Source organism: Myxocyprinus asiaticus, chromosome 8 (assembly GCF_019703515.2).
Source record: "Myxocyprinus asiaticus isolate MX2 ecotype Aquarium Trade chromosome 8, UBuf_Myxa_2, whole genome shotgun sequence".
Taxonomy (NCBI): domain Eukaryota; kingdom Metazoa; phylum Chordata; class Actinopteri; order Cypriniformes; family Catostomidae; genus Myxocyprinus; species Myxocyprinus asiaticus.
The window spans coordinates 17293001-17314065 of NC_059351.1; the positions used below are offsets into that span (position 1 = coordinate 17293001).

Consider the following 21065-nt stretch of genomic DNA (forward strand, 5'->3'; position numbering starts at 1 on the left):
CACCTTGAGGAAAGACAAGTTGCGGTTCCGTTCAATACTGGTGATCTCCAGATTACCCATGACAACCTCACAGTTCTCGTAGAATTTACGGAGAGTTCTGTACTGCTGGTCCAAATCAGACAGTGTACTGAGCTTATTATCGGTGCCAGGACAAACTGTAGGAAAAAGAGACAGATAGATTTAGATTATTGTGATATACTATGGACAGGGTTTGGAAGGTTACTTTAAACATGTATTTCAGTACAGATTACAGAATACATGCTGTAAAATGTCATTTGTAATGTATTCTTTGGATTACTACTTCAGCACTGGCAGACTTTTTTACTTGTTTTTTACAATAAACGAGTGAATAATGTGCAAAAAATCTGCCTGTACATTGAGACATAATGCACTTACTAAATATACATTCTTTGAAAAAGCTTAAATATCTTATGCAGTGTAGCTTCTCAAGTAAATGTATTTTAAGGATTTAATACAGTAAAACAATACAAAAATTGTTATTAAGAGTAAGATTTTTGCAGTACGTGTTTACCCTAATATCAAAGTTCATATAAAAATAAAATTAAAATAAATAAAAACAAAAAACAAAAAACATTTATGGATCTAACATGGATATTCATCATAAAACATAAGTGCAATACATAATTAGAAATAATATTTTTGCTTGGCATAAAGCTAAATGTTCACATAACATACTGTTTTTGCTGAATATTACTTAATGATGGATGGATGGATGGATGGATGGATAGATAGATAGATAGATAGATAGATAGATAGATAGATAGATATCCACCACTATTGGAAAGCCGTTTGTCCAATTAAATTAGTGGAATGGATCTACATCAACGAATCTTGGAAGACTTCGCTGCAGGGTAGTAAATAATCACAACGCACCCCTGGCCACAAAGCTCAAAGTCTTTAGAGCAGTTGTTCTCACATCACTGCGAGTCCTGGACTACCTACTGCCTCCACATTAAGCATCTGGCAGTTGTCACTTATGTGGACTTTTCAGACGGTCCTTTATCACACCCTGGACAGTATTAGGACATTTTAGCACAATGTGTGGACTTTTTAGATGGTCCCTTACCCTGTATTAGGCAACATTAACAACAAATATAAAAGTCAAATTATTGGCCGTGACACCATCTGACCAGCTTAAAATACAGGACAAATCACATCCCATACTGATTCGATATGGGACGCGACTTTTCATCTTTAAAAACGGGACGATCCTGTGTTTTATGGGATGGATGGGAACCCTAACCCCATCATAGCTGGAGGAAGTGGTGACCGGTCGACAAAGATTTCGAGCAGTTACCTACACAGCTGTAAAAATGCTAGAGGATCAGCTTTGCTCACAACAGCTGCCACATACCTGCTGCAAATCCAGCAACAGAAAGTGTCTTCCAGTGCCCTACCTGTGCAAAACTCTGCCGATCCAAACTGGAACTGTAGAGCCACTCAAGGGTCCACAGACATTAGCACAGACAAAATGCATCATCTTCAAAATCTAAGGACTACCAGCAACAGCAACAACAACTCTTGGAATGCCATTTGTCCAATTAAATTCGTGGAACAGATCTACATCTAGCTAGCAAGCTAATTAGCTAACTAACTAGCTAGATCTAGCTATATTTCCAGCACTCTTGAAAAACAGTTTGTCCATTAAAATTGGTAGAATGGATCTACATCTATCTAGCTAGCAGGCTAGATCTCCCTTTCTCTCTCTAGCTAGCAAGCTAGTTAGATAGTTCTAGCTGGCTAACTATCTATCTAACTATCCAGCCAAATAGCTAAAGAAGAATGATGTAGATACTCTTCAAAATTATACTGGAATGCTGTTTGTCCAGTAAAATTAGTGGAATGGATCTACATTGATCTATCTAGCTAGTCAGCAGGTATATCTTTCTCTCTTGTTAGAAAGCTAGCTAGCAAGACCTAGATAGCTAACTATCAATCTAGCTAGTTATCCAGCTAACTAGCTTCAGTAGATAGATGTAGATCCACTTCAAATCGGTGTTGGAACACCGTTTGTCCAATCAAATTAGTGGAACAGAACTAACCTATAAAAACTGTTGCTGAAAACTGACCAGTTCTCAAGACAAATGAGAACTGGCTAGGACAATTCCCAAACATCATCTATTAGATCATGGACCTGTGGAACCATGACCACAAACAGGGCATTTATTCAACAGGCTTAGCGAATTACAAAAACTCCAGTCGATAGCGGAGCAGAAGCATTTGTGCTGCCCTTATAATGTGGGTGGCCACTGGGCTGATGGTAATGGGTTTGAAGTGCAGGCAGGAGTAATAAGCAATTATTGAACCCCGGAGGGCGACTGTTTCTGTGCATTACAGCAAGCTATATTATGGCCCACTGCCTGCAGAGTGGACCACTCTATATTATTGCTGTGGACAAATTACGCCCTTCCCAACTAAATTCCTTCACCGTCAGAGTTAGGGAGTCTCGGGAGACACAGCAGTGTCATAGTGTGTACACAGCTCAAGATTTAGACCTCTGCTGGACAAATGGAGAATAGATTTCCATATTGAATACACCACATATCTATGGGTGAGAAAAGCAGCTGACAAAGAGAACAATCTACTGGCAGCTACTGCAGTATCTTGCAAATACAGGTCTGCTTTGTGGTGGAGTTCATTTGTTTCTGAGAAGGCACAGCATAGAGCAAAATGTGAGCCAAAGGTCGTTTTTTCCCCTTGCTTTTCTTTCTTTCCTCATAGCATCATTTTTGAAATGTGGGAATTGGGACCGTAAAGTAATTTAATTCCCAAAGACTATCCCATTTTCACTGGGGCTTAATGCAGAGAATACAATTAGTAGGCCTACGTAGTAAGATTAAAGCTATACAGGTAAAATACTAGCACCCAGCTTCTTTTATATGCTTTTGCAGTCCTAGCCTTTTGAGGGCCCTATAGCAATACTTTGTGTGGGGGCATCCCATCAGTTTGTCCATAACCCCCAAAACGATACCCCCATCCATTAAGCCTGTGTTACAGAACAGGTTCGTAGTAAATAATTAATTTTAAACAGTTAATTTTAAGGAACATTAGTATTTATTACTATTTATAGTGACAATAAGCCAACGGTATGTAAGGTGCCAAATTTCAATAAATAAAAGTAACATAAGGGCAGTGTGTAGGGTCAGTTGGCAGGGCACTTACTAACTCAGCATTATCAGGGTCTGCACTGGTGCTGCTGGACTTACTAATGAACTTGAGAATTGTCCCAGAAGGCAGACAAAACTTAATTTAAAATGGCCTAACATGTAGTAGCTAACTACAGCCATGCCTATCTACACGTTATGTATCACGTTACCTGGCGCATGTCTGAAATGGAAACAAAATAATTATGATAATTAGAATATCCCCCAAACCTCCTCTTCTACAGCTGGCATTACATTTATATTTGCATGTTGTATACATTTTTACCATTATGGTTATGTTTGCATCGAGCTCTGCTGTTTGCATGACAACATACCAGGGGCCGGATTCATGAAACATTCTTAAGAAGAAATTTCTTCTTAACAACCATTTTCTTCTTAATTTCTAACTTAAGGAAAAAGTTACAAATATGTTGTATTCCCAAAAAAACTTCTTAAGAAAGTTCTTATCTTTTTTCTTAAGATTGTTTTTAAGAAAAAACGTTAGACACATTCAAATTCTCAGGAAAAATTGTTCTTAAAAATCATCGTAAATAACATCTTATTTAGGATAACCTCACAGTTGTCTTAAATTATAAAAGAAAAAAAAGAAAAAAAGTTTTTGACTGTTTTGTGTGATATTTTTATTTTCAGTTTTCAAACCATGTAAAGGTTATCACCAAATTCAAACAATAAGTGTTGTTTTGAAGCTTATTAATGTGGTGACCAATCATGCTAATGGATGGGCTACATATAGCGCTCTCTCTCTCCATGATCTTTAGAGTTCATAGAAACATAATAATTATAACATTAGTCAAGTCATTTTTATTTGTATAGCACCTTTCACAACACACATCGTTTCAAAGCAGCTTTACAGAAAATCATGAATTTAACAGAAAATGAAACCATAATATCTATAAAGTCTTAGAGTCATCATTATGTAGTTTGATTAAATATAATTATGAAGTGTGTATAAAAAATATTAAATAATATTTGTATTTAGAAACCCAGTGAGCAAGCCAAAGGCGACTGTGGCAAGGAACACAAAACTCCATAAGATGTTGGTTAATGGAGAAAAATAACCTTGGGAGAAACCAGGCTCACTGTGGGGGCCAGTTCCCCTCTGGCATTAGAGAGCTGAGACTTTCTTTTTCACACACCATCCACATCCCTATCAGAGTTGGCCATAGCAGAGACAGCTTCTACCACCCTTTCCCATTTACCCGCCTCTTAGTTTCTGACGTGATATTATCCGATCTCATGAAAAATCATACATAATTTACAAGTTGGCTATTTCGTATGGTCTCGCACGATGTTGTTCGCATAAACTCATATGACTTCATCACGTGCAAATTCCCGGATGTCTAATGCAGAAATATGCGTGAGTTCTGCGAGTTAAAGGCATACTTATTAATATTATGCATTTACCCAAACCCCTTATCTAAACGTAACCAACCAGTAGAGTGTGTAGACATGATAGGAAGCTGTTGTGTGTGACAGAAGCAAGTAATTGTCGCGTATAAGATGGAAACGATGTCCAGTGATGTCAATAACTATGTTTCCATCCAATGATTTTTTGCAAAAAAAGTTTTAGTGCATCAAAATAAAGCTGATGGAAACGCAAATTATCGCAAAAATTTCACAAGTGTCAACATAATATTTTTCAGTTTAGCTCTAGCGCATAAACTCTATGTCGATACTTCAAATGTCATGAAAAACTGGTTTGGAAACACTTTTTTGCTAAAATGTAGTGTCACATGACAGAATTTACCCCAATCGTTAGCCTGTGTTAATCATGACGACAAGGTATACATCCTTGAAAGCCAATTTATTGTACGTGTTTATGGATTGATCTGAACAGCATAGCACAGATCCGATGCTGCAAACATGACACTTCTAGGAGTGCCAACACAAATATCTCAAATTATGCACATTGATAAGTGCACGGAGAACAAATTAATGGCCACTGTTTGCGATTAACTTAATCACAGTAGCCATCCATTGTTTTAAAATACAAATAAATACATAATACTAGGAGAAAAGCATCAGTGTTCTTTTTTTGGAACACAATTCTATAAAATTATTGTTTAGCTTACATTTGAAAAAATGCCGGCAAAATTCCCTGTATTAAATAAAATAAATTAGCCTTCCAAATAAATAAAGGATTAAATAAAATAATTAATTACCAAATGAAAAAAAATATATATTTTAGACCTATATAGGCCTTTTCTTTACACAAACTTAAATTAGCCTTACCCTGTTCTGTAGATGAAAAAAGCTGAATGACATTCTCAGAATGTTCTACACTTTTTTAAAGACTATAAACTATCAGAAATATTTGTCCAATGCTGAGTTCACTTTAAGAAAATTAGCTTTTGAACATTTTACAACTTTTAAATATTTCAAATTTAACCCTCTTTTCCTCAGATCGCATTTGCTGAGCTTCTTCAGAAAATGTAAATTGCATTAATTAATTTTAGATGAAAATCAAGTTCAGTTGGTCATTAAAAGTTGCTGTACAAATATGCGGGACATAATGCAGTTGTGATGCCGATGCTTTATATTAGATGACTGTTCAAAATAGCCTATTGAATATCAGGAATGTATCATATGTAAACCCTGATATTACACCGCATCCATTTTTCTTTAATAGCTGTGCACACAGCATATACACATCAATGGATGGTCCTTATACTAAGACTGAAAGTTTCCCCACTACTTGGTGCAGGTTGCTAGCTTGAACAGGGCCATGATGATGGCAACCGGCGATAGACGCAACATCAGGACCAATATTACAGTCCTATCAGAAGGGCAACAGCTCCCTTTTGATTGCAATTCCATCTTCAGATTACTTTTATTTGTGAAATTAAATTGACAGTAAGCTGTCTAATTTCAATGAATTGTCTCAATACTCTCCCCATTTTACCAAAACTTCAGAGGAAAAAAAAAATAGGGACATCTGGGAGGCGAAAGGTGCACAATTAGCAATAAACGCACATTTCTGTATGGAAACGGCTTAAGGGCATATTTATTTTGCGATAAACCGAAACTTAAGCGACAAAGTGTTTTTTTTTTAAGGCATGACGTCGTCACGCACACCATTTTTATCGATGAAAGGCCATTTGAATGGAAACAGGCAGAAGATGGCAAATTTCCCAAACTTTTTATTACACATTTTCACTTTGTCAAAAACAAAATAGCATGAAAAGTGGATGGAAACTAGGGTATTGGTTGTAGTGAAAGTCGCAGGAATTCAAACGAGTGAAGTCGCATGATATCATACGAATTAGCCAAATATAGAAAAGTCATACAAATCCTGACGATTTCGCGTGAGAGTGTGTTGGATATTATTATCAAGCTTCCCGAGGAGAACTTTTTCCTTGCAGAAATTTCCTCAGCTCTTGTCTACTGAAGTTTTTGTTTCTTGTCTTTTCCTCCATGTCAAAAGTTATCAAAAAGTTAATTCTCCTATGACGGGTAGTGTTGTTCAACTAAGACATCTCACACATTTTACATAATTTTTATTTATTTTTTATTTTTTTAAATGATTGCAAGGTGCTTGCTACTTAAAAAAAAAAAAAAAAAAAAAAAGGTTAATAGATAAATGTATCATTATGATTTAGCAGTGCTGAAGTATTGAATTTGGCTATGTGACAAGGCAAGCCTATGAGCAAGCTGATCAGATTTATTCTTAAGAAAAAAATTAAGATGTTCTTAAGAAAATATTTGAGAACTTCTTAAGAATTTTTCAAGAATTGCACTTAGGAAAGTTCTTACGAACTTATAATTTATCCTAATAACTTTCTTAATTTTTTTCTTAAGAACATTTTCGTGAATCCGGCCACTGTACTCAGCTGCATTTAATGTCTTTGACAGCGTGGGGGCCCCCTGGCGAATCGGGGGCTCTACGCAACTTGCGTATTTTGCATATAGGGAGGACCGGCACTGTGCTGCTGAAAAGGAAAAATCACTTCCATACTTTCTGTAGCCAGAAACTTTGGCTTTGGAAATAAAATGATATTTCAAGAATAAATGCACACAAAGAGACCAACCACGCAACAAATTGAATTTCAAATTGATGCAAAACATGCATCAAATTTTAGCTAGCCAACTATCCAACACTTTATTTTAAATGTCAGTGAACTAATTTATGCAAGACAAGTGATTAATGTATGCCAATAACCTGTAATATGCTTTCTATAATGGTTAGGTTTCCCTGCTAAAAAGAATAGCAATTTGCATGCTGGTCTAAGCTGGTTTATGCTGGTTAGTGCTGACTTGGTGCTGATCTAGCTGGTGGATCAGCATAGCCATGCTCTTCACCAGATAACTGGTGAAGCAGGTTGACAAGCATTGTCTTTCTGATAAAGCAAGTTAAGCTAATTTAAAAGCCTGGTTGGGACACCAGCATCCCATGATGAGGCACAAGCACACAAAACACTACATAAGATGATGAGCAGCATTGATGGTCTTTTCAGCAGGGTTAGGGTTTGGGTAAGGGGTTAGACTTCATTGTTCAGTTAAGGGTTGGTTAGGGGTTAAAATTACTGAGTTTTAACATGACACTCTACATGGCGCAAGCTAATAGGTTCTTAGAACTTGTTATCTGTTAGCCACTCGGCTCGCTCACATGTGATATGTTAAGCCAGTCAGCTCGCATGGTCTAAGCTGATAGGTACTTTGACATGCAATCGGGTACCCAATCAACTCATGTACTCTGTCTTTGTCAGACATTTAAATTGCACAGTTTTGCAGATAAGCTGGTTTCACTGCAGCACGCTGCAAAAGTTTTTCTCTGAAACCCTCCTCCTCCCCAGCTGCATGGGTCTAGATCTGCCACATGGGGATTATATGAATGTTTAACTGTGCAGCAGCAGTATGTCCTACATGCTTGATGCAGCATGTCTTGTGTTTTGTCTTTAGTTGTGCAGCAGCATGTCCACACGCTAACACAGTATGTCTGCATTTGTTCTAGCAAGTTTTCGTACTTGCTCTGCAGCAGCAGCAGATCTATTCCCCTAAGACCAAAACCCTATCAATATGTCATACCTACAGTAACATGCTAAATCTTACCAAGAGACAAAAATCATGATAACATTGTATGTTGGCTAGTTAATTTTTCTCCATGGGAGTAACGGTCATACATTTTTGTACGAGCCATCTGTACAATTTTGCCTTCTTGTAAAGTCATTATGACTTGTCATGAGATTGGGTTGGTATTTTGCATTACCTTTTGAAGGATGGTATATTATGAGTTCAGCAATGCCTCAAAATTCTTATTGATTTGTGCATTTTCTTTACTATGTTTTGGAGGTGAAAGCATTTAATATGAAATGCTCAATATAGGGGTGACTGATGTGTTCTAAATCGAAGTGAAAAATTAGAGTGTGTCATGATGCTTTCTGCTCATATTGACTCAATAATCCATGATCGTTTTCAATGCTGAGGGATTCCTTTCCATACTTCAATGTCATTTGTCAACAGAAACTCTTTCGTCTTTCGTTTCAAAGCCCAAATTAAAGTTCTAGGAATGGCAAAAGACTTGAAACCAGACAGGATCAATGGAGTGATAGATCACCACATTACCACCAATCCCACCATTTCACCCACTCATTTTTTATTTATTTTTTATTCTATAAACCCTAGCTCCTGGGGCAAAAATGCTACAAATATGCTCTTCAAATGTTCTCCAATGACATATCTGCAAAAACTGCTTAGATCAGCCTGGTTTTCAGGTCTTAGCTGGTTTAAGCTGGTCTCCCAGCCTGGAAAAGCTGGTCTTCAGCTGGTCTAGCTGGTCTCCCAGCCTGATAAAGCTGGTACTCTGGTGGTTTAGCTGAGAAGCCAGCTGAAAAGTTCTAAAAATCACTCTAAAACCAGGCTAGTCTGAGATGACAAAATTATGTTCAAAAACTCTTTTGGAGTAATTGTGTCATCTTTGCGACAAAATACACTCTAAGTGCTGATGGGATGAGAGAAGATGCTGTTTTTCTGGAAATATGGAGATCATTTAACGGCTCAGAATTCAGCCAATGAAGTTGTAGCAGTCCCTCATCCATCATTACCTGACTGGATCAAAGCGAGCCGCCCTCCCCGCATGCAAAACCTCAGGTCTGCCCTGAATCATCATTCTCTATCACATACCTTAATATATGCAATTGATTAAACCAATATCACCAAGCGATAGCAACCCCATTTTGTTCACCCATAAGGACATCTTTGATCATAACATTATTTAGCAAAGTTCTCAGGATTTCAGTCAAAGGTAAAGTGTGTACGTTTTTTGGTGTTAAAATACTTTCTCCTATCCAAGTTAATATGCAGATACAACTATAAGTAAGGAATCCGAAGGTTGTGAATAATTTATAAGCAATGTAAAAACATTACACATTTAAGGCTCCACTGCCATTCCGTGAATTACAAATATTTCCATATCTATGAAAAAGTGGATGGTGTTTCTCACAAAGAAAGTGAGGGAAATTGTGTCCTTTGCTACATTCCATCCAATTTTGGCTGCACAAATCATACACCAGACTGGTATTTTCATACTCCAAAATTGTGAAAATCTGGACTTCGAATTTACAATAAATTAATTCCAAAAGTTTGGTCTCCTAAGAAACAGGAAAAATAATGATATATACTAAAATAGTCTTATCTCTTATTGAAACCCAACGTGATCTCATTAGTATTTGTGTGCAATTGCAGGTAAAGTGTTGTTTTTACAAAAATACACTAGAATTTAAACTTTTTTGAATGAACAATTTTGAGACATACAAATTTACAATAAATATCTGAGGTTCCAAGAATAATTGATGCTTTTATTTTATTTTGAATAAATACTGTATGATTAAGTATCTTAAATGCCATCATATTTATGTAACGCAGTTACCTAATTTGACATAAACATGGTTTAATTGTGCTTCACTAATACTTCATACTTATTCAGCTTTGATGATAAGTAAATTCAGCGAGAGTGCTAATGACTTTTCTTTTATTAGTCCAATCTGACTTTAATTAACTAGTAATTCAAAAGGTCTTACTTGGTTAAGGTTTTTCCATCATTTACTGATAAATAAATTGTGCCTGAGTATTGAACATAGTCACACTCACCTGCAGAGGGCTTGCTAAAGTCTTTAGAGTATTTGTAAAGATTTACTCTAAAGTTACATACACTAAAGAATTGTATATACTTTGTAAAACACTTTACCTTTTAGATGCTGCTGATATTGAATGTTTCAGTGTCTATCCAGGTGTACAAAAATGTACATCAACACTTAATGTACAAACACCTACGAAAATGATTAGCCTGGATTTTTGTACCCCAACAGCACTATGACAATCTGGACTTTAGTCTCCTAAACAACAAGAAAACAAAGAAATAGTGATATATACCTAAATATTTGAGGACATTGTATCTCTCATATGATGCCATTACTGAAATACATTATAAAACTAATGGCAAAAACCTAAGCAGTGTTTGCAGCCTTTTTAATGTGATGAACCTCTGTCAGTTCCTCATACCCACAATCAATAATCATTTGATTAAATGGCAAAAAGAGAGCTGTAAATAGGTTAAATGTGACATCAAGTGGACATTACACAATGCGGGCAGCCAATATATAATCAGGAGACTATAAATCAGATTCATGCAATAATCCATATTCTTATTTTGAGTTACAGTTTCAGAATGTAATATAGTAGAAGTCATATCTCAAGTAGGGAGAGACTGCAGAAAGTCAGTGAAGCATGGAAACTATACTGGGTGGAATTATGTTTCCGATCTATTAAACTTGAGATCTAAGGTATGAAGCCACAAATCTACAAAGAAATGTGAATGATAGTCAGCCTTAAAGGGATAGTTCACCCAAATGTGAAAATTATTTCATAATTAACTCAACATCATGTTGCTCCAAATCCATATGACTTTCTCTCTTCTGTGGAACACATCTGTGGAAAATCTTCATACAGCTTTTTTGACCAAATCCACATCAAAAGTAGTTGACTCGTGCATTATATTCCACGTCTTCTAGATTTTTCTTTTTTGGGTGAACTGTGCCTTCAGAGAAATAGATATGGCAGTGCTTCGCATTTGGCAGGAAACATTCGGTTCAGTAATGTGATAGAAATTGATGTTTGTAATAGATATAATCATGCATTTGCATTCTGGGCTTTCCTGTCACACGATTCCGAATGTAATGTGTTCCCATTGCAGTGCGGCTGTTCATATAAAAATGTATCGTAATATCCCCAGTGATGAGCACGACAGTTTGATGTTTCATCTTGGAAATGAACTCTGTCAAGTGCAATAACAGACATCGATGTGTGATATGCAGAAAACAAGGCACGTTCCCAGCTCTCGTATTTGCTTCTCATTGGAAATTGTGAATACAATCGTAGCCTTGAATTTTTAGGACTATGTTACAGAAAGCAAGTTCAAACGGCTAATCTAAACATTATCCATTTGATGCTTTCTGTTCCATGCGTAGAAACATTAAAATATGTTATACAGGCTACATTTGTTATACCTCAGAATAATTTGACAAGACGAGATGCATTGTCAGTACTGCCACTCCATACACCCATATTACACAGTCTGCAGAGGGCACCATCTTCATAAGGGGGCACCAGAAACTCCACCGGCTGTTATTCAAAGACCCAGTAGCAGACGCGGAACACAGATGATCTCTTCGCAGCTCGCAGCACGTCAATTAACAAATCACGGAACTCATAGATTTGGCCAGTGCCGGCCCTGTGCATGGAAAAAAATAATTATATTTATATATATATATATATATATATATATATATATATATATATATATATATATATATATATAAAAATTGTCTGTAAACCTAAAAAATGTCAGTCATATGGTAACATCTAAACTGAGAATGACCAAATTTACAAATGAGAAAACGGTGCTAACATACTTTTGGTCTTTGTAATGTAAATACCAATACTTCACACAACTCAACACCAGGGTGACATTCTGGTGTTATATAAAGATACTAATGTCTCACGGTGTTTACACACCAAAAACAAAAGAAAGTGAGCCCATGTGCTGTTAATGAGTCGAGAATGCATCTTCCAAAAATGTTCATTATTTATTAACAGAGGAGAAATTCATTTGTCTGTAGAGGTTAAAACTTCACTTAGTACATTTAATGTACTGTACATATTTAATGAGTTTATCTCCTGGTGTTCACATAGATGCACATATGAGCTCGTTTTGAAGAGACTGAACCAAATCCGATCTAGAAATCAGAGTTGCATCATAGCTGGCAAATTTTCCTCCAGTAATGTACATTCAAGTTACTCTATTTCAACCAACTGGTCTGGTTTTGCAGATAAAACCATCTGGGCATGGCCAGATTTTGTGTCAGCATGCTGACTAAATTGCTTCCTTTGGCTCTGTTTGTAGTTGTTTTGTAAAAGGTCTTATTTCACCAAATATATATATATATATATATATATATATATATATATATATATATATATATATATATATATATATTATTTCTAGCAAAACTTAATAAGGGAATCGATGTACTTTTGAAATAAAACAGAAAATAACATTTAAAGCAGAGTTGAAAATGGCTTTTTTCAATTGCAATAATACAATTGCTTGAATTTATCTTATGCAAATATGTTCCTCTGGTGTATATGCTGCAATACAACAGATGATGTGAGAGAAAAAGACATTAGACTCAAGAGTCTTGGGCTGTAAGCAAATGCCCCATCTGAGATCCAACCGACAAAGGCATGTGACAGTAGTGATAAAGCCACATCAGATGCAACAACACCAACATATCACACTGTTCTTCACACAGAGCATGCCACAGGAACCCCACTGTTGTTTTTCTCTGTTGCTGCTTGTAAAAGCCAAACGGCTCATCTATGATATAGTGTGAGTGTGTGATGAAGGGGCCAGGGGCAGAGGGAAGGGTGATGTAACTTCTGAGGAGGCCAGAAATGATATCACTCTTTGTTTTGGATACAAAATGAACACACCAACATACTATTACTTTAGAGCACAACAGTCTGGTTGCAGAAGTAAAAATTCCATATTTTTTTTTTTCCATTGGAAAATTGATTGTTAACGATAATGTATAAAAATTTAAAGACAGACCTATCGTGAGCTCAGAGGTTGTTAACTGATGGTACAGTATATACTTCTGCTAAAGCCATCAGTCCACATTACTTCAACTTCATTTTTGAAAAATTGTGTTTAACAATGGACATCCACACACTCAAACTACTCAAACTACTTATATATTTGTATATATCTGAATATTTGCAATAAACTTAAAATATATTGTTTCTTTAAGGCTAATCAACAACTTTAAATCAATAGTTTTATATTTTTCTATTGATTTAAATTTTATTATGTCATTCGCATAGGACTGTAGTTCATTCCCTTGTTAAAGACGTTAAATAGACAGTCTTGATTTTTTGTCCGATTTTTAAATACTTATTGTTTCAAATCAAAGTTTGTAATGTTGTGATTCAACACGTAACTCTTTTATTTATACTTTATAAAATCCCTATGGAAAAAATGAATGGGAAAAATACTTCTGGCTGAAAAAGTGGGCGGGCACTGTCATGCACTATTACTACTAATACTACTGTAGCTAAAAGTATAAAAACTACTAATGATAGACACTTCTGTAAAGATAGTTTATAAGAATTAAAATGGTGTCTCATATAAGTGTATCTGTTGCAATTAAAATCAGTGATTTTTATAATCAGTGGGTCGGACATGCTAAAGATTAATTGTTTGGTGTACGCTAAGCACTGTGTGTCTAAGCTGTAATATTGGGTTGGGATATGTGGGGAAAAAAAAGAATTTCACTGTAAATGTGTGATAATTACAAAAAAAAAAAAAAAATTAATTAATTATGAGTTTGAAGACCCTATGAAAACAAAATTCAAGTTGTGAGGCTTTTATTCCATGTCTGTTACCTTTGAGGTCATAGTGTACTTCTAAAAACTACTTTCTCATGCAGAAAAATGGACCAAATGACAATGTTTCTGTCCAGAATACTACCTACTTTAAAGGGATGATCCATTTGATATATCCTGCTCAAACTTCCTGTTTCAATAAGAACTACATCAACACAAGAATGAAAACTGTGAATTTTTCTCATTAACCAAGAGCTTGTGACAGGTGAATAAGAATTATTTGATATTGACTGTTTTAATACCTCTATCTCAGACACACACACATAGATCCATGCTTGCTAATGCAGCCGGCGAGAGCCGCTATCAGAACAGATTGGGAGCCAGCGCTGGGTTATTCATCACGCTGCTCTGGTGTTCCTGTCGACTCTACTAACAGCCGCACACATGGGCCTGTTTCCAACTGCTTGAGTTTCCAAAGAAAGCTGCACTGGAGACTGCCACCATTAATCCTAAACAATTACTTCAGCTGGAAGGATTTGATACGTCTAAGTTTGCAAGCAATTCACATGTGTTTTCTCGTTCAAATATACCATCATACATCTGTGCTTGTGTAGTGCAGAATATTACGCTACACCTCATGAATTACTTTGACTTTTGCAAAGTTTCTTCGGGAGTACTGAAGATCTGAAGATTAGAGTCACATAATTTACTGTTACAAAATGAGGCAACATTACTGTAAAAAGAGACATGTACAGTTGTTAGCTTGCACGTTTATAAATAAGGACTTTTTTCAGATTTCCCCAAGACTACCCCCATCTGCCAATGGTCAAACAGGTAGGCACCTGTGTTTGTTAGCGCCACAGAGCCACAGTGTTGCACTTTTCAAGGGAAATCAACCTACTAATGTCTTACTTATAGTTGTCTATCAAATTAAGCTGGGAGACAATAAAGTATTATAACGTCGAAAACTTTTCACCTTTACAGAGCATTTTTACCAGATTTGACCCCTAAAAGTACTGTCAATTGTGTAAGCCAATGTTGTCAGGTTTGTTCAGTGGTAACTAGATTTGTACATTTACTGAACAAGTGACTGGTGTTTCCTGTGCTAAACACACTGTCACAAAATTAGGGTGTTGTAGTTGGTTCCCAGGGGTGTTGCCATTCAGTTGCTAATGGCTCTCATTCACTATCCATGTCTATGCACATTTTTGTGCATGAAATCTGCATACTAACATAGTTGCAAGGGTGTTCTGGGTGGTTGCTTGGGTGTTCTGGGTGGTTGCTAGATAGTTGCTAGGGTGTTCTATGTAGTTGCCTGGGTGTTCCTATGAGGTTGCTAGATGTTCTTTAGTTGTTCTAGTGTTCAGGGCGGTTGCTAGGGTATTGCTATATAGTTGCTAAGGTGTACTGCTGGGTTTTCTGGGTGGTTGTAAAGGCGTTGCTAGTTAGTTGGTAGAGTGTTCTGGGTGGATGCTAGGGCATTGCTAGGTTATTGCATGGGTGTTTTGGGCGGTTGCAATGGTGTGGTTAAGTTAGTAAGTAGAGTGTTCTGGTGGTAGCGAGGGCACTGCTAGGTGAATGCTTGGGTGTTCTGGGAGGTTGCAATGGGGTGGTTATGATAATAAGTAGAGTGTTTTGGGTGGCAGGGAGGGCACTGCTAGTTGGTTGCTTAGGTGTTCTGGGTGGTTGCAAAGTAGTTGCTAGAGTGTTATGGGTGGTTGCTAGGGCATTGCTAGGTGGTTGCTTGCGTGATTTGGATGGTTGCAAAGGTGTTGTAAGGAAGTTTCTAGGGTGTTCTGGGTGTTGCAAGGCAGTTGCTAGGTTGTGGTTGAGTGTTCTCGTTGGTTGCAAAGGCATTGCTAGTTAGTTGCTAGGGTGTTCTGTGGGGTTGCTAGGGAATTTCTAGGTGGTTCCTTGCGTGTTTTGGGTGGTAGCAAGGGTACTGTAAGGTAGTTGCTAGGGTGTTCTTGTTGCGCACACCAGTCTTCACGTTAAATCCACTCAATGCGCTGGCCTTCTCTTCCAACCAATACACGTTAGCCCTTGTATCCACAACCACAGTACTGGAAGTGACATCATCGTCGGAAACGATGGACAGCAGCAGCAGCAGATGAAGGTAGTTGCAAGGGTTTTCTGTGTGGTTGCACCAAAGTTTAATACTTAGAGTTAGGGGATTTGAAAAACAAGAACTTAAACCTTATGCCTATGTACTTATAATAAAACCAGTTAATTTAGATGATACCACATGAAGTACCTCTTTCAGGTCAACTAACAAGACCTGTTTATATATTTAATTACAGTAAAGGACATTACAGATACCAAATACCCCTTTAATTTGGTCAAATGGTTTGTATACATATGATAAAAATTCTTATTGCAGACTGTATCCTCATTACTGCTTCTGGTACAGACTCAAGTTCTCTTGGGTTCCTCTGTTCATCTAGGATTATTATTGACTGACAGCAACTTTGTCAAGAAGACACACAATGGAGGCATCATGGGACAACATCACACACTAGCACTGCCAAACTGAGAAGAGAAAGAGAGGAACTGTTTAATGGCAGCCCCCTCCAAATCTGACCGACCCTTTAAAGGGCTTCAAACCTCAGTGGATGGAAAGAAGGCCAGAGAAAGAGAGGTTGTGACAGATTTAAGGGCAGAAGAAAGAAGAAAGGAAAATCTGATGAAAAATACAAGTAAAATACCTAACTGCATGGTTTGGGTGAGGCTTTTTGAAACTGGGAACCTTGTAAGGACCAAAATGGAGTTGACACAATTATGTGCAACATTTTAAGATTGGAAAATCGGGCAGAAGAAAAAGAGATTCAAGACTTTCCTTATATATCATGGCCTGTTGATTGGTTCTGATGAGTTCAGTAACCAAAAATGTTTAGTTCCTTCATATTAATCGCTAATTAGTAATTTAGTTGATGCTTTTATCCAAAATGGCACATTACAGGGATAATCCCTTTGAAGCAACCTGGGGTTGTCTCAAGGGTACAATATTAATATGGATCAACCTTTGAACCTGCAAATTTATGGTTACAAACCCAGATCTTCAAATACGAAATATGTACGATTTTTGATGTTGAAATTGTCCTATCCCAGTTTAACGTGGCAAACTATAAAACAAGAGGAAAGACATTTGTTGGTTAAAATGTCTTTTTAGACATTAAGCACTGTTGCTCTGTGGAGCTTTTTAAAATAACGTTTACAATCTTACACCAACTATGTTTAATAAGCCGACAAGGTTTGTCAAGTCAAATAATTTTTATTTGTATTGCACTTTACACAATACGCATAGTTTCAAAGCAGCTTTACAGAAAATCATGCTTTAACAGAAAATAAAGCAGTAATATCTATAATGTCTAAGAGTCATCTAAATGTGTGGTCATGCAAACGCCTTAAACGTTTTCCATGTTTCGGGGGAAGGTCATAAACAATTTAAGCAAAAAACTTTGACACAAATACATTTTTGCATCTAAACACCTTCTTTCTACCAATGTTCCTACCGGCTTATCCCATGTGCGCAAGTTTACATTTTTATGTTAAAAGCAGAGAATAACCTGGAGATTTCACATATCATGTAAACAATTTTCTTTCATAATTGAATGTTTTAAATTTGTTGATTTTTGTAGTTATCAGCATATTGGTGTGCATTTAAACACTAATTCTTTGCGTTCCTGGCATGTAGACTTTTGGCTCAACCAATCACGTTTTGGGCAGGACTACCTAGGGCATTTGTGTAAAAAATGGAATATGGGGGCAAGGTGGAAAGACTGTCTGGGAAGCCTGTTTGGAAAACAATCAGGGCCATTACCAACCTAGACATTGAGGGGGATGTATCCCCCAAATATTCAGAATAATGGTCGATCATAATGGATTTTTCAGTGGACAAATTTTTTATTATTACATTTGGTCCTAACCAATCTTAAAAAGGTTGACACAATCATGGAAGCAATCATAATTTTTATCCAATTTCAAAAATCTACTCCACATCTTCTCATTACAATCATTTAAACTGTTGCTTTATCTCAGAACAAGAGGCAACTGGTATGTACGAGCCTCAATTTTTCCTCTTTAAAGATTTACCTTAAGTGGTATGAATAAAAACCGGCCCTTTAAGTTATGTTTTCTAAGTAAAGTCAGCAAGAAAGAATAATTGCACTGGGTGTTGTGGCTCCAAAAGATGGATTAGAAGCTCAAGGCAGAGCTGGCACATGCTCCATGGAGGATTCGGTGTCTCTGTGTGAGTGTGTTCTTGTTTATGTGTGGTGGAGTGGTACTGAGGTGGTTGCAGGGTTTCCTTTTGCTGATAAAAGGCTTGATAGCTGTCCACACATTGTGTGTGGTAGTGCATCAGAATCTGGGACCACAACGCCTGTCAGTATGTACTCAAATGTTGACTAGTTCTCTAAGCACACAATTTTTATGGTAAAGTAAGTAGTGTGGCATCTGCCCAGCTTATCACATCATACATATCTTTTCAATGACACTCATGCAGAAGTGTGTTTGGAAAACACAGATGAGCTTTTCCCTATATCTATACAGTAGGCCAACTTTCAGTTGCATTATAGTTTTACCAATAGAATTGTATTTTCCATGCTGACGTATTTCCTGTTGAAACTAGAAGTGGGGGCAGGACATATCAAAAGGGTCATTCTGTTTTTTAAATAGAAAATAGTATTTAGTTTAAAGGTGACATGTAATTTTCACTAGTGGCACCACATGGAATCGCAATCTGTTTGTTTGAGCACATAAACAACATCGACTCAGGGCAGGAGATGATGTTATCAGAAAGACTGTAAGGGCATACATTTGCTAAATGTTGTCAACTTCTTGGAGAACACAAACAATATCTACAGACTGACCAGTGTTAAACTCTGTTCAAAGCTTGCATGCATTAGACAAAAACATCTGGTAACACTTTACAATAATGTTCCATTTGTTAACATTAGTTAACAACATTAGTTAACATGAACTAGCAATGAAAAATACTTTCACAGCACTTGAAATGTTGGTACCCATTCACTTGCATTGTATGGACCCAAAGAGCTGAAATATCCTTTAAGTATTCTTTGGGTGAACTTTTCCTTTAATCTTTAATTTCAACATAAACTATTTTTATTTTTTTTTAAAGTGGTATATGTTAACATTAGCTAATGCACTATGAACTAACATGAACTAACAATGAGCAATTGTATTTTTATGAACTAACATTAACAAAGATCAATAAATGCTGTAAAAAAAATAAATAAATAATAATAATAAAAAAAATGCATCTAATGTATTATCTAATGGTAATGAATTGAACCTTATTGTAAAGTATTACCAAACATAAACCTAAAGTAACTTTTACCCAAACTCACCCGCAGACACTTGACCACAATGTCTATCAGAATAAAACAAACAAACAAACAAACAAACAAAAAACAGGATATTTGTCCTATGTAAAGCCACTTGTTACAGATGTGACACTAAAAGATGTTTGCATGCATGAAACTGTCATAAGAATGAAGTCTGCACTCTTTTGTGTTGCCCTTCATGCCATACGTGGATAATGTGGATAATGTCATTGCATATCTTATTTGAAAATAGCTAAAGTACAAAAACGTATAATTACCAGAAGCCTACTGTAGGTCTTCTCACAAACATAAAAAAAATTAAGTCAAAGCTTGCACCCAAAATCGATTGGACCTCTTAAGAAGACAGATTAATCCACACGATTTGTTTGGATTACCTTAATGCTGGGTTTATGTCCTTTTAGGAACTAGAAAATTATGTACCTCTACTTAAACAGGTCTCTTATAATTTCTTTCGTCATTGCATACACTCTTATAATCAAATATAATCACCTAATTGTCATACTTTAATTCCTTTTAAGAACTTCAATAAGGTAACCAACAACAACCAACCAGATTGGACAAGCATTAATGCTGGTCTTTTCAGCAGCGAAAACCGAATTGCATCAATACTGTGTTGTCTACAATAACCTGCAGAGTTGCTGCTGTTGTTTCTTATGAAGAATCCCAAATCTCAACCTCTGTTCTAATGTCAAGCAAGGTTCCTGCAACATAGGTCCTGTAACCCCCCAAAACTGGAGCATCAATCACTACTACATTTCCATCGGAGAAGATACAGCCAGTGGAAGAGATGTCGAGAAACAAAGTATGGACATAGGAAATTGCTCCACACTTGAAAAAATACTATGGAAAACCTGCCATCATCTCATGTACAATTCCTGAAAAGGCTTAATAAACAAAAGGGTGCCATGGAGAGGCAGAGAGATATGTGTTAGAGACACAGATGAGCGCTGATATAGAAGTCCTTGATGAAGCTGTGACAAAGGCTAGGCTGAGTACATTGAGCTGAGCTCCATTCATCTTTCTCCCCACAGCAGACAGCATGCAGTAATGACTCCACAGAGAACACAGCTCTTACTCTGACCTTGGACACACAGCTTATGCTAAACCAGTAGGCCCTCCCTTGGGGACGACCTAGTGTATGTGTGTGGGTTTTCCGAAAAGGGAAATCTTTGAAAATAGAAATAAAGTTGTAGTTATTGCAGTTGTTGTTGTCATTGTTTTCATTGAATAAAGGGAAGTGAGAGAGAGAGAGAGAGAGAGAGAGAGAGAGAGAGAGAGAGAGACTATGGAACCTTTAACAAAAATAAACACTTCCAAATATTGTAAATATTAATGATTCCGCGGAGTGAGACCATTAAACAGGGCTGGTGTACCACATTTTTGGGAGACTTACTGAGTATCGATGTCAAGAAAAGTTTGTTTTTATTGTACTATCCACTTCTTCAGGGACTGAGTGAAATGTATGCCAACACAAGCCCTTACTTGGAAAAGTAAAATAAAAACTAGGTTTGCATTGCTTGAACAAACTACCAATACTTGAAAAGCTGCAAAATAATAGTGTAATGGTTTCAGGCTTTGAGTTAGCATAAAAGAAATGTTGCATCAGAAATGCTTTGTCACCAGCATGTGTCTTGTT

General features: G+C 36.7%; 1 protein-coding gene across 1 annotated transcript in view; it reads right to left on the minus strand.

Moving 5' to 3' along the window:
* Nucleotides 1-21065, minus strand: part of LOC127445109 (receptor tyrosine-protein kinase erbB-4-like) — a 342336-nt gene that overhangs the window by 171000 nt on the left and 150271 nt on the right. The window contains exon 2 of the mRNA XM_051704908.1: nucleotides 4-155. Coding sequence (XP_051560868.1) covers nucleotides 4-155 — 152 coding nt within the window. The remainder of the gene's footprint in view (nucleotides 1-3; nucleotides 156-21065) is intronic.